A 27,278-nucleotide genomic window follows, 5' to 3' on the forward strand; every position below is an offset into this window, starting at 1 on the left:
TGAACTAAGAGGTCTCGACTCTAGCGACATTTATGAGCTATACTCATAGAGTTAGAGCGAATAATATCAAGTTAAGGGCCCTGCTATTGCAAAAGAAAACAGTTAACTAATTTTCTTACCTTATTAAGAAAGGAGATGTTGAAAATGTTTCTCTTGTTGCGGCTATTTGTCACAATCATGTAAGAAGTGACACATTTCTGACTGTAGTTTCCATTGAGAAATAGAAACGATGTTTTCCCAGATGATATTGTTTAGCTCTTCTGGAGCATGTGGATTATTTGTGCGCACTTTGTCTTCTAGAGTTCCCCAAAAATAAAAGCCACTGGAGTTAGGTCAGTGGTTGGAGAGGGGCATACATTTCTACGGATATAATTGTATCATCGAATAAGTACTCTATTAAATTCGTTCATAGCATAGTCGGCTGTATATGCTGTCGCGGAATCCTGCTGGAAATGGACCGTACTCTTGGCCATTCCCAACAAGATTTTGCAACAGCACCAGAAATACATCCAACTATTTTAAGAACAAAATATGTTGTAGAGTATTCGAGGACAGAATTATCAACAGGAATGTGTGGTCCCTTCGTTCGCCTGACCTTACTGTCACTTTTATATCTGGGGAATTATAGATGGTAAAGCATATAAAAATAATCCACATACCATAGCATCTGGGACAACATAACCTCCATTTCTTAATGGAAACTGCAGCGAATGTTCTGTTACTTTTTAAACAGGTGTTACAAATGTTTGGAACAAGAAGGCAAACAATTTCTGCATCTCCTTTCTTAATTTGGTTGAGTAAATGATGTTCAACTACTTACATCTAGTAATATTTTACGTAAATAGTTTCCGGTACCAGTATGTCAAATTAACAATACTGCACTGTATGTCACATCGTCATTTTTTACAAGATTACAATTTTTATTATTCACACTTGTATATCTTATGTTTGTGTAGTATAGAAGTGTCAGCATTACATATTGATGGTTTGAATTTTGTGAGACAATTTAATTAAAATTCGTATGTATTTTATAAAAATAACTCTTGGTTTATATCTAATACTCAAGATTTAACAATACTTTCATTATATCGTCTGTTTTCCAATATTTAATATTGTAATATACAGTATGATAATTTTAAAGTCCACCGCTGTGGAGTAACGATAGCATGCCTGACTGTGAAATGAGCGGGCCTAGGTTCAAATCCTGGTTGAGACAAGTTACCTGGTTGAGGTTTTTTCCAGGATTTTCCCTCAACCCATTAAGAGCAAATGCTGGGTAACTTTTGGCACTGGAACCTGGATTCATTTTGCCGGCATTATCATATCCATCTCATACAGATGCTAGATGACCATAGAAGTTAATAAAAAAAACCAATTAAAAAAATGTTTAATACAATTTTCAATGTTGGACAGAGAAAGAATGAGCCTATGGAGGTAAATAGTACACACCTTATCATCATCATCATCATCATCATCATCATCATCGTTGTCGTCGTCATTGTCTTTGCTATCACCATTACCTCTGATCACATACAGTGTATATATATATATATATATATATATATATATATATATATATATCTCAGATTGTCCATTTCCATGTTATGAAATGACAACATATAAAAGAGAACAACCACCAGGGTCTCCATTGTCGAAAATTAATTTTTGGTAATGACAGCTAGATGAAAGTACTGCAACAAGCTATTACTCCATGCAATTCCATCAGGGTTATAACACATATACTATATACAGTCACGAAGCTAGAGTTTTGAGGATGCTATAAACAATAGACTGTGCTGGTACTATTTCACATTGTCTGTAATGAGGCGATATTAGCGATCCTAGTGGTGAGCAACTATCTAATGTTTGCATATAATCTACGTATTGAGCTTCGTGACTGTATATACTAGACTGTGGTTATAACGTGACTTCTTTTGCAGTTGCTAGATGGAAGTACTGCTGCAAGCTATTAGCTCCATGCAATTCCATCGGTGGCAAGATGGCAGCATAGTGAAATTGATAAAAGTTGTTGTCTTGAAATTCCATTAGGCAGATCAATCTGTTATATGTGATCAGGACCAACTCCATCACCATCACCATCACCATCACCATCACCATCACCGTCACCATCACCATCACCATCACCACCACCACCATCACCATCACCACCACCACCATCACCATCAAAGTATAAGCCAGCAAAACTTAAAAGTATTTAGAGACACATATCTGAATACCAAAATCTATATAAATTAAACTTAATAATAATAAAATGTATGATACTTTATACACGTTATATATTACGTATGTCGCATATTCTTGCATACCTCTTCACTGTCTTATCTATCTCTTGCTCTCTGATCCTCTTATATAGTTACATACTTTTGATTATTAAGACTAAATGTGAGAAAAAAGTAATGAGTGAATGTTTAATTGACTATTGTTCACTTTATTTCCCAATGCCATGTGTTATTCATGTCCATGTCAAATAATCATACAACAACTCATTTGAGGTCAAAATAGTTTTCACTGAAACCTGGACATGAATATTACATAGCTTATACGATTTGTAGCTCCTTCCCCTAAAATTCATTGCTACGATGCAATAATTCTTATACATATGGAAAAGAATGAAAAAGTGTGAAACAAGAGTTTGGTAGATTGTTCAGTAACGAATATTTGTAAAATCAAAATTAAGCTTATATTATAATCTTGGGAGGAAATGTTCTGCAATATTCTTATTTTATAATATACCACACTGCGGATAAAATACCAGCACTCTGATTTGACTTTGTGAAAATACATGCTTTGTGCGTGGTAACTCTCAAATGTGATTTTTGATAAGTTGCCAAGTTCTGGATCTCAGATGTGTAATGTTTTAATCTATTTTAGATACAAATAGGCACTGTAATTACATATAACGACAGAATGGGTATTATACCATCACTTAAATAGAAATGCTTTACTTAAATCTACAAATACAAACCTGAAATTTGTTTCAACAATGTGAAATTTTTTTTTTACATATTTCTTTGCTACGTACTCGTAGATTAGATTTTAGTTGTTAGTAGTTTATAGATTTGTTCTGTCAGAGGTTTTTATGTGATTTCCAAATTCAAATTATAGAGGATTTATTAATAAATATCTACTGAATTTAACTACACATGTTTTGCTTGAAGTAAATTGCAAAGAACCATCTTTTGCTGTGAAAAAAAAATAATAGCATGCTGAGTGGCTAAATAAGTTGGTCTGCATTGTTAGTAACATCTCATGTAGTTGTAAGAGTCCAACATAATTAATATTTATTGTAAATGTAAAATTTTCGGAACATATATATGTATATACAGGATAATTCAGAAGAAATAGTTGTTGTTGTTTAGTCAATTGTTCGAAGACAGGTTTTAACCTCATAAATGACACCAATAAGATATCACTCATGAGGCAACTAAGCCAGAAGATAACGGGGTAGGGTGGCCAGTTCATTTCCCCCTCCATTGCATACATCGCTGACTAGTAACTTATAACACAAACCAGACTTCAGATTAGACTAAACATTGTTCTTTCTTGGACACATTGAAGTGAGATATACAGAGACATTGTTATGATGTAAGGCGAGAAAACTGCAGGTGAGTCGTGGCCCACTGCTAGCATGGTTTCCGGCAAGTGCATAACCATTTTTCTGGTACTTCTACAATACATAACAGTACTAACAATAAATATTCAATAATTTGGACTTACCATGCTCACAGTCATTGCTGAAAATGGCCGCCATTTTCCGCTACACACAACTAACATTTCTGATAAACGAATGAAGTTCCACATCATTGCTAGCCTCGATTTCTTCTCGTATATAATCTACTAATTGTTTCGGCAGAAGGCACAGGTCTGTTTGGAAACTTTATTCGAAATTTACATCTTGTTTTCGCACACGACCTTCTGCCTCTTATGTACATATTGTAAGTATACAAACGTTCACACAATGAGAATTTGTTGGTAAGCATTAGCTAAATATACAGTAATCACTAAACTTTATACACTAACTTTGTACACTTGAAGAATCAAAACTTTTGTACCGGTAACACGACTTGTGACTACAGCGAATGCCATGTGGCGACTGAGGATCTACACTGCATGTGTAACAGTCCGCGCAAAATTAGGTGGCAATCCTATCCTGGACAAAAACTGGTCAGAAAACTGCTCTTAGGTCCAAACAACTCTTCTCCTCATCTCTGCTCAAATTGGACAGAAGAGGAATGAGAAGAATAGTTGCATTAATTGCTGCGCATGGTCAGCTGTATCGCCACACCCATTGATAATTGGGCACATGTTTATATTTTATTCAGAATAGTCCGTATTACCATTCCCTAAAATATTTTCTATTCATTCTGAATCACTCTGTAAGTGTGTATTTTCAAATTTTCGCTAGGCTTTTTAAATGCACTTTCAAATTGCTCAAATCCCTGATCTTAACTTTCTGTACTGTACCTGTTCATTTTGACAATTTAGTTTAAGTGATTGTGCAGATTAAAAAAAAAAATAGATCTTTCATACTAAAAATATGCCGGATATATGCTTTACTAAAATATTTACAAAACCAAATTTGTGTACAACTTAAATAATAATATAATTTTTGTTTGATATGCCTACTATGAAGTATATATATATATATATATATTATTAACCATTTACAAATCTGGTAACTTAAAATCTTTTTAGCATGTATTTAGTACATCATTTTATTAAGATTTAAGTTTTTATATGGTTAGTTACCGACTTGTTGTTTTGTGCCGTCTACCCAAATATGAATTGCCTATTAGATACTTGTTTTAGGTTATTATAGTGGAATGTGAAAACAATTATAATTTTGTGACTGCTTAAAATTGACAAACGCAACAGTTTCAAGTTTTAAAAGCCTGCAGTTTAATTTATATACATTTACGTCCTGAACCATTTGTAAATTAAATTAATATAACATTAGGACACTAATGTGAATTAATGCACTCCAAACAGTAGCAGTGTTGTTCTTTAGTTTAGAAAAGTTCTTGCCTTCATCTGCATCAAATGATTATTTCATTTACATACAAATAAAGGTTCAATATTTTAACTGAATGTACAGTTTAATCACATTCGTCTTTCATTTAGCAGTGTCATACATTTGAAATTAGAAGTGCTGATACAATTATCACTACATAGGTCTATGGTCCTTCGAGAACTTTGATGTTATTTTCTAGTACCGGGCACTTGGTAATGAAGCAATTTGTCTTCTTGCAATCCAGTATTTTTTATAAATGGTTTCAGTCTGGAGAGTTTGCCATTTCTTCATTTAGTCTGTATAATGGGCATATGGGATATTGAAAAATTCCTATTCTTTTTTTTTTTTTTCGTTGTTGGTAATCTCTATAGCATCTATTAGATGGTTTATGGTTGTGCTAACAGATTGAGTTACTTGTCAACAATGTGACGCTGAAACGTGTATTCAGATTACTGCCCAGCGACAGTCCTGATGTATTTTTATATTGTGATGATTGATTAATTAATATTAACCCGGCACACTTCACAATCACACTCACATTCAAACAAATTTCCAGACTCTAGACACTCAGGTAATTTTTCTTCTTCAAGAAAAATTCACCGAGAGCCGAGCCCGGGACCTCCGGATCTGCAAGCCAGCATGCTGACCAGCAGACCACGGAGGCAGTCTCCTATTCTTTGCCATGCAATCATGGCCTGATTTCTGGCTCATTTCAGTTATAAACTTGATCCATCTGTTTCTATCATGGAGAGCCAAATGGTATTCGTTCTTTTGACTCACAGTTCGTTGAGAAATGTGATAGTTGGTTGTCCTGCATTCTTGAAATGCAATGTATCACAGTCTCTATTGCAGAACTTTGATATCAATTCTTCAAGTTCTTTCTATACGTATTCATTCTTATTTTTACCAAATATTTTGTAGTCTTCTTCTGTCATCAGAAATTTCATTTTCTATGTTTGAATTCAGAATGTTGAAACATAGGAAGTTGCCTGTAACATATATTACTCATTTCATTTACCTCCAGTCTGGCATTTCCAGTCACAAGTTCGTCTTGGTCTCTTGTTGCATTGTAGGTTCTTTATCAGTTCATCTAGATAACATAATTATATTTGTACTTGCTATGGTAAACTGTTGTAATTTACAGCACAGAATGTGTTTGAATGTATACTTCTGAGCTACACTCTCTTATTGGGTAAAAATTGACAAGTTTGTTCTCTTTTACTTATGGTAGACTTCAGAAGCGTATAACAGTTGTGTGTGTTAGGATATTACTAGTAACTATTAGTTGCAGAAAGGAAATTTATATGTGTAACAACATTGTAACGTTTATTACACTGTTTTTTTTTTTTAACTGTTAATGAGTGGCAAGGAATTTTAGTCGAATAACATTTACTTCCACAAATTAATAACATTTTCTTTTGCAAACAGGGTCGCCTAGCAGAGAAATACAAGACAAAACCATGGGCATGAGTGCTGTTTCACAAGAATTGGAGGAACAACAGACGGTAAATATCAATGTAACTATAGTCCTGTTGCTCTAATTTCCAGCAGCCAATCACATTGCAGGTCGGCTACATTTAAACGTGTGCATCTTGTGATTTGCTGATGAAGATGTTAAGCATTTCCTAAGGCTTGATAAATACTTAATATAATCGCCCGCCATTTTGGCTCTTTCGTTTGCGTTCGCAGAAAGGACATGAGGACGTTATTTGCCACTCAGTTATTTGCTGAATTACAGTGCGTTTGATTTATTATCATACGAGCTATGACATGATAATATTTAACGGTGTGGCAAATAGATCCCTCGTCTGGTAGCTTGGCAATGAACGAACAAAAATGGCGAACGATACTACCTACCTAGACTTTATAGAGCCTTGACTTCCTAAGACGTAAGCAAAGAGGAGGAGTCATGCCGGGAATAACAGCGTCGCGACTATAGTGATGACTTCTTTGTATGTGCTAATGGCTGATGAGTTCTAGTTACAGCATATTGTTTATTGTGCTGAATAAAGTAACATTTCCTTTACATTGTAAGATGTACAATTTTACTCTATTACCGGTATTTAGTCCACTGAAGCGTGAAAAATTATATTTACTGCTTGACTAGGCATACAAGGATCAATTATTGATGTGCTAGACTGAGATAGTGCCAGTGAAACTTCCATGAAAAATAGTTGTGTGAGTTATGGGTGATGTAGCATTGCTGATTGTTCTTGTTTAGGCTAGTGAAATATTAACGCAATGTGAGGTCCACTATTCAATTAGTAGGATTTTATTTCCCTTGTATTCAGGTGTGTACCAATATATGTTATTCTGGATCAACGTGGACGTGGAAATTTTACTGGAAAAAAACTATTACTTGTAAATATTTAGAAGAAAATATAAAAAAAGAGAACACCAAAGTTCAACCCACCGCACGGGATCGAATCTTTCTTCTTTGGTTCTTTTCCCTTAGTGGCCGTAATCCATGTTCGACTTATACATTGATATATACAGTATATATTAAGTCAACAGTCATTACACAAGAATCGCACTCATTTGAGTGACTAGACTTCTAGAGTTGTACAAGAAACTGGATATTGTGACTGAAATAAAATCCCGGCGCCGGAGAGAATTTTTCTCCGTTCCATTACTCTTTCATAGTAAAAATTAATAGGTTGAGATTTCTAGGTCATCTGATAAGAAACTGAAATGAATCAATTATTATTTCTAGGTGGCACTAGGACTTTCAGCAAGTGGATATCTGGATGGGAATGGTGTTGATGGATCCTCGCAGGAATGGTTTGATGAAGACTTTGGTCTCAGTCACACAAGACGAGTGGCAGAGGAATTGAGATTGCAACAACTGCAGATAGAACAAGAGGTTAGTCGTTGTTAATTCTTAAGAGGGAAGTATGACACTAAACTTAAGACTAGGCTTGATATGTTAAGTTTATTGGTTTCAAGTGCTTGACTTCAGATGATTTCCAGAAAGCAATGGCCACCACAAACTTTCAACAACATTCCAGCCACCACGTATTTTCCCTGTCTAAGGAATTCGTGATGGTGGAAAAACTATTGTCTGAGATACGAATTAAAAATTATTCTTCTGTTTAATCTCATTCCTGATGGTGGATCTGTAAGTAGTTCAGAAATTTTGAAGGTATTAAATTCTCATCATAGAACTAAATATGCTCTCTCTGAGGATCTTGATCATTAGAAAATAACCACATATCTAAATCTGTCTTTAATCATAACTAGAGCTAGGATTTATATGTAGTAAGAGTTAAAATTGACGCCAAGTATAGTTGAGTCGATGTGATGCCGGTTAAGAAGATTTTAAGCCTGGTTGAGAAGACTTGAAATGCAAGAAAAGTCACAAGAATTAAACAATGCAGCTTTTAAACCCCCCGCTGTTTTGTAAGTGGTGGTTAAGAGGATTAAAGACCCTTAGCACTAACTAATGGAAGTACTGAATGACAAGAATGGCAAGTATAAGGAGTGGAGGGGGCATGGGTTGAATGTTTACAAACTATACCGATTAAAAATATTAGCTTTTACTACATACGAATCCTAGCTCTAATCATAACTGTGAACAATATTAGCAATTAGACCAAATTGTCCAGTTCTGCCTTCAGATGAATTCGCCATTCCAATGCTTTTAAAGTGACCAGTCTCTCTTGTCCTTCTTACCTGTACTCTTTGGTTATGTTTTCTTGCATTCTTTTTTTTTTTCTTTCGATAAGTTATTTCTTAAGTTCTCCATGAGTGAACTTTAACCAAGCAGGGCTTTCAGAATTGGAATTTTATTTCTTAAACTCTGAAAAGTAACATAGAATATTCCAAGAAATTCATATTGGTGTTTGACTAAGATAATTGAATAAAAAACAACATAGTGTGACAATGGCTGCGTTCAGCCGGCTCAACGCTGTGGTAGCGCTGAAATAGCGACAGCACTGAACGCCTTGCTGGCCGACAGCGCTGAAATAGCAGCCGCCATTTTTCGTAGCAAAATTTTTTTCGCTGCAAGCCTGCTGCTAGCCAGCGAAAGTGGAGGGGGTAGACATCAACCAGTGGTGCCGGAGTAGACAGAACAATGGCGTGTTTCTTTGTAAATACAGCGGACATTTTGCAGTCTGGTCGTTCAGCCACCAACAGCTGCTGTAACTCAGCAAAAATGAATCGCTACCCCAGCACTGTCCCGGCTGAATGCAGCCATTGTATGGCCGAACTGAAATGTATTTATGGGACTTTCGAATAAGTTAACAGTGTACACATGTTTTAAATAAGATAACCAGTTTATCTATTAGATGTTTGCAAAACGTTTTACATTCAAAAACTTACCGAAAGAGGTGTCTGAAAGTGACATATACAAAATGTTGGACTTATTCCTGCAAATAAATCTGTAAAATACAATTCAGTGTATAAAAAGAAAATTCGTTTATTGTAAACTTATTACCAGGGAAAGGATTTATATGTAAATACATATTTACTTATAAAGCTAATATAATTTATATTTTGCATTATCTTTATGTTTCACAATGTGTAGGGTTGAAAAATCCTACTTTTATTTTCCATATTTTTCCATATTTTAGAGTTTAGTACATATTTTCGTTAATTTCCATATATTTTCCATATTTCATATAAAACAGTCCATATTATATTAGGTTTAACAATAAAACAAAACAAAATTCCATTAACTTTTAAAAATACATTTCAACAATAGAGATTTAAACACATGTTCAGTAATCCCTTTAACATCAGAGTTATTTGAAAATTAGCAGTCCTATCAACAATGGGAAAGTAAGTTACAAAACTGTATTAATTTAATTTAAAATTTTTAACAGACTTCAGTTGTGCAGCTCAACAGTTAAATGCCAGTCAGAGTACACATAGGTTCAGTTTTGTAAATCATACTATAAAGACGGTAAATATGCCAAAAGTACGTCATTCAGTCAATTTAAAATCAAAACTAACAAGTTACATTTCAGAATTTAAAGAAGATGGTTTATCAACTGACAATAAAATATTATTTTGTAATTTGTGTCAGTGTGCAGTATCATCTACACAAAAGTTCCTGGTGCAACAACACATTACAACTAGTAAACATCAGGCCAACAAACAACTAAATTCCAAGCAGAGACAATTGTTTTTAACACAACCAACAACATCGAATGTAAGATCTGAGTTTAACATCGACCTGTGCCGTTCTCTCATCTCTGCTGATATTCCTCTCTACAAACGAAAGAATAAGGTCTTCAGGGAATTCCTTGAAAAATATACTCAACATACAATCCCGGATGAGTCAACACTTAGGAAGACGTATGCTCCATCCATCTACGATGAGACAATACAGAAGATAAGAGATGAAATTAAAGATAGTTCAATTTGGGTTTCCATTGATGAGACTCCCGACAAAGAAGGTAGACTTGTTGGTAATGTAGTTATCGGTTTGTTAAGTGAACAATATTCTGAACGAATTCTTTTACATTGTGATGTTCTAGAAAAGTGCAATAACAAAACTATAGTTAAACTGTTCAACGAAGCTATGGGTATCCTGTGGCCAAAGGGTATTATGTACGATAATGTGTTATTCTTTATTAGCGATGCTGCCCCTTATATGGTCAAAGCTGGACAAGCATTATCTGTTGTATATCCTAAATTGACTCATTTTACTTGTGTGGCGCATGCATTTCATCGTGTGGCAGAAGTGGTCAGAGACAATTTCCCTAAAGTAGATTTGTTGATTTCATCAGTGAAAAAAGTATTTCTCAAAGCTCCCAGTAGAGTTAACGTGTTGAAAGAAATGTACCCTGAAATTCCATTGCCACCAAAGCCAATTTTAACTAGATGGGGTACATGGCTAGAAGCAGTTGAATATTATGCCGAACATATAGACTCTATTAACAATGTTCTCCTTGCATTGGACTCTGAAGATGCAGTCTCAATTGATACTGCGAAAACAGTTACCTGTGACATAAGTGTGAAGAATGACTTAGCTCACATTCAGCATACATTTTCATGCATCATAAAAACGCTCAAAAGTCTCCAAAATAGGCACCTTTCACTATCTGAAAGTTTTGAAATTATAAATAGTACTGTGGAACAACTGAATCGTGGTAGAGGTAAAGTTGCAGATGCAGTAAGAGCTAAGGTGGACACTGTACTTTCAAAAAACCCTGGATATGAAGAACTACAAAAGGTTGTTGCTGTGATGAGTGGTGAATCAACAGTGAAGATTAACTTGGACTTATCCCCAGCAGACATTGTGAAATTGAATTATGTACCAGTTACTTCTTGTGACGTCGAACGCTCTTTTAGTCAGTATAAATCTATCCTCAGAGACAATAGAAGAAGATTCACTTTTCAGCACTTGAAAGAAATGTTTGTAACCTATTGTTATGGTAACAGACAATAAAAATTGTGTTTTGTTGAAACTACATTGGAAGATAAGGTACGTCCATTATATTTTTTGTTTAGTTTGATTAAAATGTACCAATATTTAACGTACATAGTCATTTTTTTATAATTTTAAGTCCATATTTAATTCCATATTTTGGTAAAAATCCATATTTAATTCCATATTTTGGTAAAAATAACTACATATATATTTACATATTTCATATATTTTTAGTCCATATAAATCCGTTCCCTGCTTATTACAGATCATATTAATTTATTTCTACTGAGTGATTTGTCGTATTTGTACACTGAGATTTGTTTATAATGTCGTTCTTTGGGATATGTAACAACCCTGTTACAGTTCTAATTCTTTTAAATAATTCATCTCTGAATTTAATAAAATTTAAGAAGTGTTTGTCTGCATACTTCTTTTAGTAGTGCACATTTTAGTACCTCATATAGTTATATGAATCCTTTTATTTAACATAGACCTGAACATCTTTTATTTATAAATATGTATTTATGCTTACTTACTTAATTATGGCTTTTAAGGAACCCGCAGGTTCATTCCCGCCCTTACATAAGCCTGCCATTGGTCCCTATCGTGAGCAAGATTAATCCAGTCTCTATCATCATATCCCATCACCCTCAAATCTACTGTCTTCCTCCGATGAGTTTAGCGCTGGGACCTGGGGTATTCTTGTCATCGGTGCAGGGGGGTTGCAGGTAGATTCTTTTGTTGCTACAGACAAGCCGAGCCGAGCGGAGTGGGAAGTATTAATCGTCCAAAAATATGCATCCTCCAGTCCTCTCCCTGATGTTAGCTATGTTAATATTATATGAATTACCCATTAAATATTTCACCGTTACAGGTCATTTTTAAGGAAACATGCTGTGGAAAATTTTTGGTTTTATTCTATTGGAATTTTAGAATATTTGTGATTGGTATCATGAAAAACAGATTCCTATAATGTCATGCGAAAGTCAATTGTTGGTGATGTCTTAAAATACAAAATCAAGTAGTTACTTCTCAAGTGAGTTCAGCAGTACAGTAGGCCTATATCTAAATTGATTACTTTACAAATTTAATTCAATTCTACTAATCACTAAATTTTATAGTATGATTCTTCTTTTCATTTATATTATTGTAATTGTATTATGATTTTTCTTTTTATTTATTTTATTGTATTTGTATTTCTGATGGTGTGAAGGCCTTAAAATAAATAATAAATAAGTAAACAAATAACAAATAAGTAATAAATAAATAAATACAATTTTCTACAATACTTTCCTTCTCTGAACACGTAAGTACGAATGGTTGTATCTCTATCTCGCCAAAAATACGTTAGAAAACTAATAGGCATACTGCTCTCGTAAATTGGGCGAATGTTTTCAGTATGATTGTACTTCCTTCCAGACTGCCGCTGTCACTGTCCCCTCCCACTACAGTACTGCACTAGATTAGTCGGAACCGCATTCCTCTCAGCACTAAACTCCTCAGAGGATGACAGTATTTTAATATTATCCTCCAATATGTATTTATGTTGTATTTAATTATAGTTATTATGTACCGGTACTCTTCTGTATTATGTAATTAATTATTGGTTTATAAATGTGACCTACCCCATACCGTGTATCCGATGTAGTGGATGCAATAAATGGTTATGATTATAACTTTTAAAACTTTGTAATTGTTGTAGATTCTAGAACTGGAACAAGCTCAAGAACAGCTACCATACTTCTACATCCGAGAGATACCAAACAAACCTCCTCCGCCTTACACACCACCCAACCAACAAGCCAGGACGCAGACAGCTGCTTCTTCTGGTTCACTAAGCATTCCGGCCATCAAGCAAGACGTGCCTGAAGAAGAGCCTCGCTTTATTCCTTCTTCTGTGGATGAGTTGCATTCACTAACTGTAGAAGTGGTTTGTTATTTATGTGATGCTTTGGCAACTGGCGGCAACCTAGAATGTGTGGAACCTCCTCCTGATTATTTTGACGACCCCGATGCTGTTAATTTACCAGATGTTAAAAAATCTAGCAAGAAGATATTCAAGAAATTGATTTTTGATTTGACAACAGATTTAGTAAAAGAAGCGTATGATTGTGGAAGAGAGAAGCCTTGTGCTCCTTGGGACTGGCCAGCCTTCTCACACAAGAGGAGAAAACTTCCACTGAAGTCCAAGGAGATGTTGCAAGAAATGGTTACGAAACAGGTGATCAGTCTCTTTGGATTTGCGCCCAAAACATACAAAGAGAAGCTTGTAATTCGATGGAGCCGTAAGAAGAGAGACTATGTAGATGAGATCCTCATGAAGGAATCCCATGAAGAAGAATCAGCATGGACTAATTATGATGAAGACGAAGTTACTGTGAAGAATGAGATTGCAGTAGGAATTGTAGATTCTCTGCTGGATGAGACTTTACAGTTATTTTTAGCTATAAGGGACAAGAAGGTTAGACAGTGATAGTTATTATTATTCAAATTATTTCTAGTCAAACTGACACGAATGGTTGTGACTTACAAACCTGGCCTTTTTAAACTTGTGCGCAGTAATTTTATGCTCACGTAAATATAAATTTACACTAAGATACGGCTGTAAACCTATTGGGAAATTGGTATTTTAATAATGAATTTTATGCAGATAATTGCCTAATTTTTACGACTAATTACAAATTAGAGTTCCTATTTGGAGCCGTGTGCCATGTGTAATCATGTACTTAGTAAACCTCTCAGGATATTGAATATGATTACTGAGATACGTATTATTGTTAATATTTAGCTTGAAAGTCTGTAAAATGATGAATTATTGTCATAACGAAATAAAGAAATATGTATATAATATGTTCACATTTATACTTTGACATCTTCTTAATTTCAGATCTCATACAATAGTCGTCCTCAGTGAACAAGTAATTACCATGCTTATTAGGTCTATTTGGTACAATTCCTGAATTTAGACTCAGGCTTTTTTAGGAAACAATGAAAGAGTAATGGAACGGAGGAAAATTTCTCTCCGGCACCGGGATTTGAACCCGGGTTTTCAGCTCTACATGCTGATGCTTTATCCACTAAGCCACACCGGATACCCATCCCGGTGTCGGACAGAATCGTCTCAGTTTAAGTTCCAACTCTTGGGTTCCCTCTAGTGGCCGCCCTCTGCACTACGTCATAGATGTCTGTGAACGTAGGACTGAAGTCCACACATGTGCTGAGGTGCACTCGTTATGAGTGACTAGTTGGCCGGGATCCGACGGAATAAGCGCCGTCTTAAATCACGAAGTAATTTACGCATATCATATATATTATTTTAATGTACCGAAGTATATATGATATTTCCATGCAGATATTCTGCGTCATCATACGATGAAAGAGTAATGGAATGGACGATTCTGTCCGACACCGGGATGGGTATCTGGTGTGGCTTAGTGGATAAAGCGTCAGCATGTAGAGCTGAAAACCCGGGTTTAAATCCCTGTGCCGGAGAGAATTTTTCTCCGTTCCATTACTCTTTCATCGTATGATGACGCAGAATATCTGCATGGAAATATCATATATACTTCGGTACATTAAAATAATATATATTTTTTAGGAAAGAAAGTAAAGTTTTGGATGTCCATATATTTACGAAAAGTAAGATAAGCCTGTTTTTTTAATAAAACAGCTGCCAGCAAAATTCAGCAGACATTTCTCACCAAGATCTGTTACAGATGTGACTAGAAACTGCAAAAACAGTCTCTACTAAAGTTCTAGCGCACTCAGCCATACATCACTGAGAAAACATCAACCTGTAATAGCATCTTTATTATAGTCCCGTCGCTCTAATTTCCAGCAGCCAATCGCGTTGCAGGTCGCCTACATTTAAACATGTGCGTCTTGTGATTCACTGATTCATTTCTTAAGGCTCGATAAATACTTAATATAATCGCCCGCCATTTTAGCTCTTTTTTTGGCGTTCACAGAAAACACACGAAGACGTTATTTGCCACTCAATTATTTGCTGAATTACATTGTATTTGATTTATTATCATAGGAGCTACGACATGATAATGTTTAACGGTGCGGCAAATAGATTCCTCGTATGGTAGCTCGGCAATGTGAGAACAAAAATGGCGAACGATATTACCTACCTAGACTTCATAGAGCCTTTACTTTCTAAGACAAGCAAAGGGGCGGAGTCACGCCGGAAATAACAGTATCGGGACTATAATTGCACGAGACTGTAGGAAAGACCACATTCCTTTGCCCAGAATACGAAGAGCATGAAACCAAGATACCATAAATGAAACTACCATCAGAAATAACTGATATCACATTAAGGCGTCCCCTGAAATAACAACGTAACATTAGTAATATAATGTTTTTCCATTTCCAGCATATATTGAATCCTTAATAACACAACTCCTTTCTTACAAAATGTTATTTCCTCCTAATAAACAGAGTACTCTCTAGGAACATTTGAATATCGTTCAGTGCAGTGGTGTTGTACTACATTTAAAATGTTTATTGCTCTGTATCTCAAATTGAAGATTTTGTAGTCAAATTCTTGTTCCAGAGAATTCCTCAATTTTATCCATGTTGAATCTTTCATACACTACTTTTAACACTTGAATATAAATAATTGATTAAATGGCGATCTTACTCGTGTTAATTATGTAAGCATGTGTGGCTTACAGCTGTTTCAGTGTTACTTGACACCATCCTCAGAGCCTGCTAGATCTTGGCACTAGCTCAACTTCGCTGCCTGTTGTGTGGATGCGTTCGTGTGATGAGTTATGTCAAATAGTGTGTGTTCTGAAACTGATCTGTGTGTTGAGAATTTGATTAGGGTGTGTTTTAGTGTGTCTGTATATTTCATATTGTCATACATCTACATATGCAGAACACATAACTATTGCTAACCACATATACAATAACATAAATACAGACCTGGAAATCCTACACATACAACCCAAAAACCAAAAACTCAACACATTAGAACAATATGAAATATACAGACACATTAAAACACACCCTAATAAAATTCTCAACACACAGATCAATTTCAGAACACACACACTATTGACACAACTCTTCATCACACGAACGCACCCACACAACAGGCAGCGAAGTTGAGATAGCGCCGAGATCTAGTAGGCTCTGAGGATGGTGTCAAGTAACACCGAAACAGCTGTAAGGCACACATGCTTACATAATTAACACGAGTAAGATCACCATTTAATCAATTTTTTATCCTCAATTTTAATCGGAGGACACTTAGAGATACACAGTACGAGGAGGATGTGTTCACGAGATGCTATTCTATTGGATGATGGTCAGAAAGAGAAGATGCTGACTAATGATAATGAAGAAATTAGAGAACTATTTATTGTTGAATGATAGATGAGACTGATTCACTTCTGTGATGCCATGCGTTTCATTTAACAAAGCAATAAATCTACATCAGCCGATAAACTGTTCATCAAACGGTGGCATGATATAGTTGCTCATAAGGGACATATTTAAGGGGCAGACCCAAGGGGTCCGGATCTCATTCCCCTCAAATGTATTGGCATTTTAATTTTTCGATAAATAAATAAAATGAAATAAAAAACAATTACAGAAATACAGTGAAAAAGCTTATTCAAGCTTCCCATCTAGCAACCCTGCTCACATCATTCAGTCATACATTTCATGGACTGTGCGCGGAAAAAAGCAGTAATAAAAGAGAAAGTCTTCCCTCTATTGGCAGGCATCTCCCCTTTCAAATTTTGCGACAATAGCACTGCTGCATTTTGATAAATACAACTTGTTTTCCTCAGTACTGGTAGCTTCTACTTCTAGCTTAGAATATGCCACGTGCCAGTAAGTAAATATTTCTCATGTTGTGAAGTTGTTTTCGCGCTGTTTTAGTTAATGGTTCTGAAAATCTGAAGAGGAACACCAAAACTCTTACTCCCGCAAACAATTTATGTTGTTGCATCACTGAATTCTTTTCTTATGTATATATAAAATATTGTGACAGCGACGTGAGATTCGAACTCACGACCAGCGTCCCGCAAGAGAGCAGATCGCGCGGGCTCCATGAAGCACTGAGGGATGGCGCGCGGCAGAGAGAAGAGAGGGGAAAGGGCCTACGCGCGAGGGGAGGCTGCGCGCGCAGCTGCTACTTACAGAGTAAGGGGGAACGGACCTTCCCGACTCTTCCAGAAGCCCGTCTTAGTGGAAAAATGGCGAATTCGAAGTTTCTCGGTTACTTTGCTGTGGTTATAAATTACGGACTGCGAAGGAGTGTGTGTGTCATTCATGATTAGTTCAGTCAGTAAGCCAGTGAACAGAGCAAGCCAGTCTTGTGTACCGGAGTTCGACTCGAGTGTGCGTCCGCAACTGTGTCAGCATCCGAAGGCCTGAGTTCGAGTGCAGTGGACCGCAGTTGGAGGGACCTGAGTTCGAGTGCAATGGACCGCAGTTGGAGGGACCTGAGTTCGAGTACAGTGAACTGTCTCTGAAGGTCTGTGGTTTGAGATACTGTGAACTCGAGTGACTGAGCTAGAAGAACTGTGAACCGAGAACTGATAGTTCTGATTTGTAAATAGTGCTTTGTAAATATTAGTTAAGATTAACAGTTCATTGTTGTTCGTAATAGTCCAAGTAAATTGTCATTGCCGTCAGTGGAGTGCTATAACGAATACTGTGTTGAGTGAAAATCCTATTGTTGATGAGAGCATTTAAGGTGAATTGTAGAAAGGAATTATTATTGTTGAGTTGAAATAAATTTACAATATATTACAAGGATATATATCTAGGCGCATATTTACCAATGGGCAGACCAGGGAAGTTGCCCTGGAGTGGCAGAATTCAGAGGGAGGCATTTTTTGCCTGAATGGCCTGCAAGATATTGGCGAATTTTGTTATGAATGAGGAAAAAAAATTTCGTTATGGGTGAAAAAAAAAACCCTTAGAAAATTAACACTTAAAAATTTAATCATGTAATTATTTCCGACAAGATATCTTGATTCGACATTCCAACAACCCCAAAGCAAATGGAAGATAACATTTACTACAACAAAGAGTAATTACCAGTACGTCTGTGAAATGGTGAGTCGTGCCGTCGTTATTCTCAAAGCAACAATAATCATGTAGCATTCATAAAACAATTGAATTTTTTTTTAATAAATCCTATTTGAAAAGTTCGGCCCAACAATCTATGTACACTGCTTCTAACTTACGTGATAATATTGTTGATTCAAATCATACAGGTATAGTGGACAACAATTCTTCGCCAGTAAATGAAGAGTGACATTTCATTTCCCTGGATAGATACAACATAGTGAAAAGGTACATTAAATTAATTTATAAAAAATATTAGCCAACTGTTACTTTAAAAACTTACTTTTATAGTCGTATAAAGTTTTTTTAAAAACATTTGTAAGTAATGCTGTATGGCTGTAAAATTTTCAACAATTCTTCCAAGATCAAGATCTCAATGTTTGAATCTGAGTATACACATACTGTAATTTATGACTGCTAGAATTTTTTAAAGTAATGACCCTGTTTGCGTTGAAATTAATCGGTTAAAGAACGGGTGGCACAATATAAACTGCCCTGGGCAGCAAAATGTCTAAATATGGCACTGCATGTATCTCGTGTGATACCGGTACTATCATTTCTTGTTGCTGGAGGTACCTAGCCTGTTCTATAAACCGAAGTTGAAAGAGTGTTTAGTCAGGTAAGTGACCTTAAGCTTGCTGTGAATTTAAAATCTCCTAAGAGTGAGGTGTTTAATAATCATGGTCAAAAGAATAAAATAAAAATAATATAAAAGAACATGAAAACAAACAAGAAACCCAATGAACATTAGCACATTAGATGCAGTGAGTATCAGGGATCAGGAAGGAGGAGAAATGTAACACCTATAAAATACCAGAAGACCTCGAGTAAAACAAAAAAAAAAGTAAGTGACGGAACAAGGATACAGATTTTTAAATAATAGTGTAAATAATGAAGGTTTTTTAATAGCAAATTGCATTTCATAATTGCCTGGTGCCTTTCTGGCGTTTTTTGGTTAAGAAAGTAGCGCTGTATCCATTTTGAAGTTGGCGACACTGGATTTGAGGAATTCAAATTGGTGGCACTGTTTTGATGGACGCGCTATGTGAGTGTTTTTAATGTTGTGGGTTTTAATTACACTGAAATACGTGTTGTGCGTTAAACGCGAGGTAATAAACACGGAATTATATATATATATATATTTTTTTTTTTTTTAGAGTTACAGTTTTCAGTGATTGTAATATTTGTCTGTATTGTAATTGTTAGCTACTGCTGGTAGTGCAGGTAATCCTCTGTTGTGTGCTTTAATATTATTATTCTTTTGTATAATATCATACATTTGATTAAGGAGTTTCAAATCAGATTCCTTTATAATTTTAACAGTATAATCAATCCCGATATGCTTTTACATAGCTACAATGTTGACAAATCTATTATAACCTATAACACCTTTCCGTCTTAAAAAAGAAAATTATTAATATTACAGAGCATTAGAAACTATTTCACAAAATATAGGCCTAGTAACTAAAATAGGATTGTTTTTGTACCGGTCTCCCAAATCTAGTTCTTTTGCCATTAGGAGATAAGATTACTATTGATAGGTAAATCACTGGGAGATTCCCTGGTAGGAATTGCTGATGAATCCTCAGTATCACTTTCACAATTTAACTCAGTGTGATGAAAAGTACGGACATAGGCCTATGTCCTCTAAAATAATTAAAGGTTGTTGTTGTTTTCTAATGCCAGGCGTTTGACAATAAATTCATTTGACCTCTTGCACTCCAATATTTTTCAAAGATATTATCATTGTCAGCCACTGAAGCACAGATTTTGAGGTGTTCCGAAAACAATGGGCAGTTAGGGGACTGATATATTCCAATTCTATGCAGGTGTTTGGCCAAACAATCATGGCCTGTTGCCAATCTAAATGCAGCTACAGACGATTTTCGTGGTAAATCGGGAATTAACTGTGGATTATGATACAGAGAGTTCCATTTTTTCCCTTGAGATTGTATTATCAAATTTTGTTTGTTGAAGTCTAAGTATGTAGATTTAATAAATCTTTTCACAGAGTAATATGTAGATTTAGTAACAGGTCTGTAAGTAGCAGTGCTGCCCTTTGCTAGTACATCTGCATTCGTGTTTCCCAGGATTCCACAATGGGATGGTATCCATTGGAATACAATTCTTTTATTGAGTGATATTAATTGAGAGAGCATTTTAGTTATTTCTGCTGTTTGAGCTGAAGGTGTGTGTTTAGAGACTATTGATAGAATAGCTGCTTTGGAGTCTGACAATATAACTGCATTCTTAAATTTATTGATGTGAAATAGAAGATTCCTGAGACTTTCACTTATTGCAACGATTTCTCCATCAAAACTTGTTGTTCCATACCCAAGAGATCTATAAAGTGAGAAGAGACAGCACGTAACACCTGCACCGGCACCTTGTTCTCTGGAGATCAAGGATTCGATCCGTCGGTGTATAAATAAAGCCAGTTTTGTGGAGGGTAATTACCTAATATTAATTGTCTCTAAAGACAATTGTTTCATTATTTCAGTGCTTACTTCTGATTTCAGTATTTCTTCTGTTAAATTTAGATTATATTGTATATTTAATAGAGTTTAATTTGTAAGTTTTCTTTTAAATTCGGGATATTGATTTTCTGTTTTAATTCTTGAACCATGGATATGAAACTTTGAGTTTTCAATCTACAGAGAGGACTGTATGAATGCCAATTGTTTCTTGGTAATCTGATAAGTTTTTCATATTGAATCAGTGCTTCTTCTTCTATTGTCATTTTGATGCTGTTAAATAATTAAAGGTTAAACGCTCGTTTCACCACAGTAACACACAATTGAGAGCATACACGTAGGGATCTTATGAATCCCTTGTCAATTTTTTATATTGAAATATTGTAAGTGGATGCTGGATTTCGTATATTAATGCACACCAAAAATTTGTGTCAGCTATATATATAACTTAGACTTATGTATGTTTGTGTTATTGGAATCTATATAAATCTGAAACTATGTGGGATAAAAAACATTAGAGTTTAAGATTTATATTCAGATTTGATACAACATTAATAAATTATCCTGAGTGAAATAAAATCTTGGAAACCTGAGGTTAAAAAAAAAAAAATTGAAAATTATATTAGTTGATATATTAGACTGACTCAAGGGGCCATTGATGGACAAAACAAAAAAGAAAAATACGCGAATAGAGATAGGCCTATATTAGTTCTTCAAAAAGAACAATGGTTAAGGGCCTTAAAAATGAAATTAGCATTATAAATGGCTTTAGATTTACATTTACGTTTTTATGTTTGTAGTGAAGAGAAAAATTGTCCACACCTGTGGAGTAACGGTTAGCGCGTCTGACCGCGAAACCAGGTGGCCTGAGTTCGATTCCCGGTTGGGGCAAGTTACCTGGTTGAGGTTTTTTCCCGGGATTTTCCCTCAACCCAATATGAGCAAATGCTGGGTAACTTTCGGTCCTGGACCCCAGACTCATTTCACTGGCATTATCACCTTCATCTCATTCAGACGCTAAATAACCTAAGATGTTGATAAAGTGTTGTAAAATAACCTCCTTCATTTAGTGTCCTGGCTATGCAAGCCTTAGACAATATTGTTTAAAAATAATAATGTTCTCTGGTTTGGTTTACAGGTCTTTTACATACTGCATCAGCCCACAAATTCTGAACAGTGGTTTTTCTGTTATTTCATTTTGTACTGAAACTACTGAAGGAAGATGCCTATTTTATTTTGAATGGAATTAGACATGAATTAACTTGGGCACTGAACATGTTCATAGGATATATTTTAAGAATAAAAAGTATTTTCATGATTCAGATGACTGTAGTGTAAATACTAAAGGTGTACTATTGAAAGATAAAATTTATTGTAATGGAAACTATTAATGTTGGATGTGATGTTAAAATCCAACACAAAAAGAAGAAGAAAAAACACAAGCATATAAAGGAAGATGACCACAGAAGTCGAAATAAGTCCCCTGGACATTCACCTGGGAAAATACAGACACAGCGTAATGAGTTCCTTGTTGATGAAAGTCTTAAAACAGACAAGAACACAAAAGAAGATGAAAATTACAACACAGATTTACAATGCAGTTCATTACCAAGTTCATTTTGTGAAGTTACAAAAAATAAATTGGATCTTCCCTTGCTGAGAGAGATTAAGATAAAAAGTGAGATTCTATCAGAAATAAGTACAGAAGAATCAGACTTTTCTTATGTTGATGATACTGATACGGATGAAATTTTTGATGATATAGATACAGAAGAAATGTCAGAATCCATACAGGAGGTAAGAACATTTTTAATTTTACAGCATCATCATCACCATCACCACTACCACCACCACCACCACCACCACCACCACCACCACCACCACCACCACCACCACCACCACCACCACCACCATCATCATCATCATCATCATCATCATCATCATCATCATCAATAATCTTTATCTTAAAAATTATCTAGCAAGGAACCTGTCACAACATTAGGTCGAAACCTCTCCGAAATTTTATAAAGATCTAAATATTGTAATAAAGGTAAACTAGTGACTCTGCATCTGTGTGCCTTGTTTCAACAAATTTAATGATGTATGTGTATTGTGGTTTGTGTTTCCATAGACAGGGTGTCCATAAAATTATAGTAGCACATTTCTTGGATAACATGTTTCACATACAACATCATAACTAGAATACCTAGTGGAAAGTCAGTGTTCTGCATTTCTTCCATCAGTCTCAAAACATGTTTCCCAATGGTTCATGGTAGCCTGGAACATTTTTGCCAGCATATCCAACTTGATCATTTTGCACACCTGCTTTTTGCATCAGTTCAGCACTTGCAGATTAACAAAATTAGTTTGTTGTTGTTTTCTAATGCCAGGCATTTGACAATGAAGTCATTTGACCTCTTGCACTCCAATATAAAATGAAAAATGGCAAGTTGTAGCCGATTTAAGTGAACACCATATTTTAACGTTTTGGTGGCTACTTCATTCACACACAACCCCCAGAATGTCTGGAGGACCACACCTGCTGTTGGTCGATGGGTCCATTGGACCTAGCTGGGAGATCTTGTTGATCACCAGCTTTCCCTCCTTAAGCACTGAAGGACGATTTTAGTGCCATAGCAGGTCAGCACTAGGAACAGAAAAGTAGAAAGAGGAGGAAGGAAAGGGAAATGAACCCCTAGGCCTCGAATGCTCTAATGCTGTCAGGGTCGAAGAAAGTAAGAGTTCAGTCAGAGGACTGGATAGGAAAGGGTAAAGAGGGAATTAGGTATTGGTTAGAGGAAAATTATACCAAATTCAGTCATTAACTCATCAAGCTGACCAGTGCTAATTGATGAGTAGCCCCTCCCTTTAGTTCAGTTTGTAAAATTACGCTTACTAACAGCTGCACCACGGGAAGGTAGGGATGGGACATTGGGTATTTGTCCAGGTTGGCTCCTTAAAGCCTTCAATGGGAAGGATTAATGGCTCTCCCCCCTGTATCCGGCAGATACCCTTTTGCAGCCAAAATTAGTTTGTAGATCTGTTGCTAGGCATAAAGTCCAGTGGAGTTAGGTTGGGGAAATGGGGTGCCCAGATATGAGGGAATCCTTTTCCCATCCATCTCGGAAACATCTCATTGAGTTAATTACAGACAGCCAATGCGAAGTGAGGCAGTGCTCGTCTTAATGGAGCATCACTGTATCAATAACATCATCCTGTAACTGTGGTTCTAGGAACAGTTGTAATGTATGAAGATATGTGTCTCCCTTGATTTCTCCACAAATATGACTTTTGTCTCGTAATGCTAACCCAAACATTCACTTTGGGTGTATCCCTTTCCCACTCGATGGTGTTATTGGGGTGCTTATTTGTCCATATGCGACAATTGAGTTGTTTCACAAGTAAAAAAATGTTAAATGTGGCTTTGTCGCTGAAGAGAATGTTATTCATTAACTGATCCTGCTGTGCAGCTTCACAGAGATTGTAACTCATTGTCCGTCTTGCAGTGTAAACTTCAGCTGCCAATTTGTGAAGCACTTGGATATGGCAGGCTTGTTTTTTCCCATATAGCCTATATATATATATATATATATATATATATATATATATATATATATATATATATATATATATGACCTACCCTCCCTCTCTCCCCCTCTCTCTCCCTCCCTCTCTTATTCTCTCTCTCATCTCGCTCCCTCTCTATATCCCCCTCACTCCCTCTCTCCCTCCCCTCCCGTTCTCTCTCCACTTCCCTATTCTCCTTCTCTCCCCTTCTCCCTCCCGCCCCCTCTCCCAATTCCACCTCTATCCCTCCTCTCCCCCTCTCGTTTCCCTCCCCTCTCTGTTCCTCTTTCTCTCCTATTTATCACCTCCTATCTCACCCCTTTCCCCATCCCTCTCCCTCCCTCTCTCTCTCTCACCCTCTACCCTATCTCTCCCTCCCTCTCCCCCTCTATCTAATTCCCTTTCTCTCACCCTCCCCTCTCCCTCTCTCTCCCTCTCTCATCCACGTTAAACATATTACTTTTTTTAGTAGGTTATTTTACGACGCTTTATCAACATATTAGGTTATTTAGCATCTGAATGAGATGAAGGTGATAATGCTGGTGAAATGAGTCTGGGGTCCAGCACCGAAAGTTACCCAGCACGTTAAACATATTAGAACAATACGAAATATACAAGCACAGCATAACATACCCACAGTATATACTTAATACACAATTACAATTCAATACGCATACATTATTCAGTATCATAATACACGACACACAAATAACCATTCCCCACCTTAAGAGCAACTCTCCCTCACCCCCATCAATGACGAAAGCAAGACCAGCTGGAGCAGCAGTAGTTCGAAGGACACTGAAGATGACACCACACTGGTGTTGAAATGAGGCCTGTCTGTCATAAAAGTACATTACTTTTTTTTAAATTATAACACTTGTAACATTTTAACTATAGAAAGTTTTAAAGTTTTAATCAGTATTAAAGTGAATATAAGGGAAAAGAAACAATAAAGAAGTATGATAGTGTAATACCAATCAAACATCAATAGTCGAGATAGAAGTTAGATAAGGACAAAAGCCACTGTCATAACAGTTGCATCTACATTGACCATTCCAGAATATGTATTTTGAGCTGCCAATAAGCGAAGTTCATCTCTATCATCCAGCAAAAAGGAAAAAGAATCAGGGTACTCGAGAGTTGTATTCACTTTCTTCCCAATTGTGCAGCAATGGATTCTTCTTTAATAATTATAACAGAAAAGAATTATGGGTTAGTTAAGTTATGGAATTATGTGACTTTCTATAATCCAAATAGCATTCTCTGATATCTTTAAATACAGAATAGCGATTTGCATGAAGTTGACTAATGAACTTTTAATTTCCTCTCTTTCCTAAATAATTATACAGAAGACATTGTACAAATCACTTCTTTAATTTGTTTCAGCAACTAAAAAATTTAATAATTACACTGCCTTTCGCGGTGCCAGAATCACATTGCATTGAAAGACATTTAACACGTACACCCACTGAACATGAAAGAGAACAGCTTGCAGGTCTTGGAGTGCAATTAGAAACTAAGAGGTTCAATCCTGAAGAAGATGCTATTATACGTAGGAATTGGGAAAGATTCAGCAAGGTAAGTTAAGGTTGTGCACTAAGAGATATACGTATTTGAAAGTTCATTTCATTGGCTGCATGGTAGGGTATCGAAAGTCTACATGATAGTCACTTTTTTTTCCAAATATTTACTAGTTATCCATAGTTAAAGCGCCACTATTTCCTTTGTAAACATGCATTTTGTTCTTGGTCATCAGTCAATCAGTCCTTACATTCGAGTTGTGAATAGACAGACTTAACCCTTCAGTACTCGTGTGGCATACATTAGTAATCCATTACTGTTTATTACATCATCACATCTCTGCTTTCAATGCTTATACAGGGTGTTAAAAATAACGTGTACAACGCTTCAGGGATGATAGAGGAGGTAAAAACAAACATCTTTTTTAAGTGACAAAACTTTAGCAGATGCGCCGTTTTGCCACAAGTTGACCTGAAGGGTAGATGGCTTGACTTCCATCACAACACAAACTGGTTAGTTCTGTTTGTATTGCTGTGCCTGCAACAAGTTAAAAGGGTCCCTAACACTCTCTGTGGTGGTAATTATTTTGTTTTTCTACACGACGTCCTACCAGAACTTTTAGAAATTATCTCATTGAACATCAGAGAACAAATATGGTTTCAGCATGAGTGCCCCTCCACACTTTGATCGTCGTGTCAGGAACCACCTAAATGCTACATTCCCCGATCGTTGGATTGGCAGGGGTGGGCCAGTACCGTGGTCACCTCGATCACCGGACCTAACCCACTGGATTTCTTTTTGTGGGGAGACATGAAACATCTTCTGAATGAGACACCGATCGATATGGCAGAAGACTTAGTTGCTCATGTTGTTGAAGCTGCACATGTTATTAGAAACAATGTTAACCTTTTTGAGGATTGCAGACACTCCATAGTACGAAGGTACCAGTTGTGCAATGCCTTCAATGGACGGCAGTTTGAACAACACGTCTACAACGACAATTGGTCTCATTCCTTATGGATTACACTAACACTTATGTACATGATAAATGGCGCATCTGTCAAAGATTTGTCACTTACAAAAGATGTTTGTTTTTACCTCCATCATCCCTGAAACGTTGTAAACGTTATTTTTTAACACCCTGTAGTTGAATAACCGATAGCCTCAGTAACTGAAAAAACACTTCCAATTCTTACCGACAGCTGTAGGG

The 27,278-nt window shown here is 36.0% G+C and overlaps 2 protein-coding genes across 6 annotated transcripts in view; both read left to right on the forward strand.

Moving 5' to 3' along the window:
- The window catches only part of LOC138703043 (uncharacterized), an 825,197-nt gene extending 810,936 nt beyond the window's left edge, over positions 1 to 14,261 (forward strand). For 2 of the 3 annotated variants that reach the window (XM_069830575.1, XM_069830576.1), the window contains 3 exons: positions 6,461 to 6,537; positions 7,746 to 7,895; positions 13,114 to 14,261. In XM_069830575.1, the coding sequence (XP_069686676.1) occupies positions 6,461 to 6,537; positions 7,746 to 7,895; positions 13,114 to 13,884 (998 nt within the window). In that variant the 3' untranslated portion in view covers positions 13,885 to 14,261. Of the gene's footprint in view, positions 1 to 6,460; positions 6,540 to 7,745; positions 7,896 to 13,113 lie in introns of those variants that run through there. The other variant, XM_069830577.1, reaches the window with a different exon arrangement.
- Positions 14,262 to 19,515: 5,254 nt separating this feature from the next.
- LOC138703047 (uncharacterized) overlaps positions 19,516 to 27,278 on the forward strand; it is a 33,859-nt gene continuing 26,096 nt past the window's right edge. For all 3 annotated transcript variants that reach the window (XR_011332951.1, XM_069830583.1, XM_069830584.1), the window contains exons 1-3: positions 19,516 to 19,615; positions 22,119 to 22,777; positions 25,934 to 26,125. Coding sequence is in view for 2 of the 3 variants with exons in the window: in XM_069830583.1 (XP_069686684.1) it covers positions 22,358 to 22,777; positions 25,934 to 26,125 (612 nt within the window). In the remaining variant the exon portion in view is untranslated. The remainder of the gene's footprint in view (positions 19,616 to 22,118; positions 22,778 to 25,933; positions 26,126 to 27,278) is intronic.

This window comes from Periplaneta americana, chromosome 7 (assembly GCF_040183065.1).
Source record: "Periplaneta americana isolate PAMFEO1 chromosome 7, P.americana_PAMFEO1_priV1, whole genome shotgun sequence".
NCBI lineage: Eukaryota > Metazoa > Arthropoda > Insecta > Blattodea > Blattidae > Periplaneta > Periplaneta americana.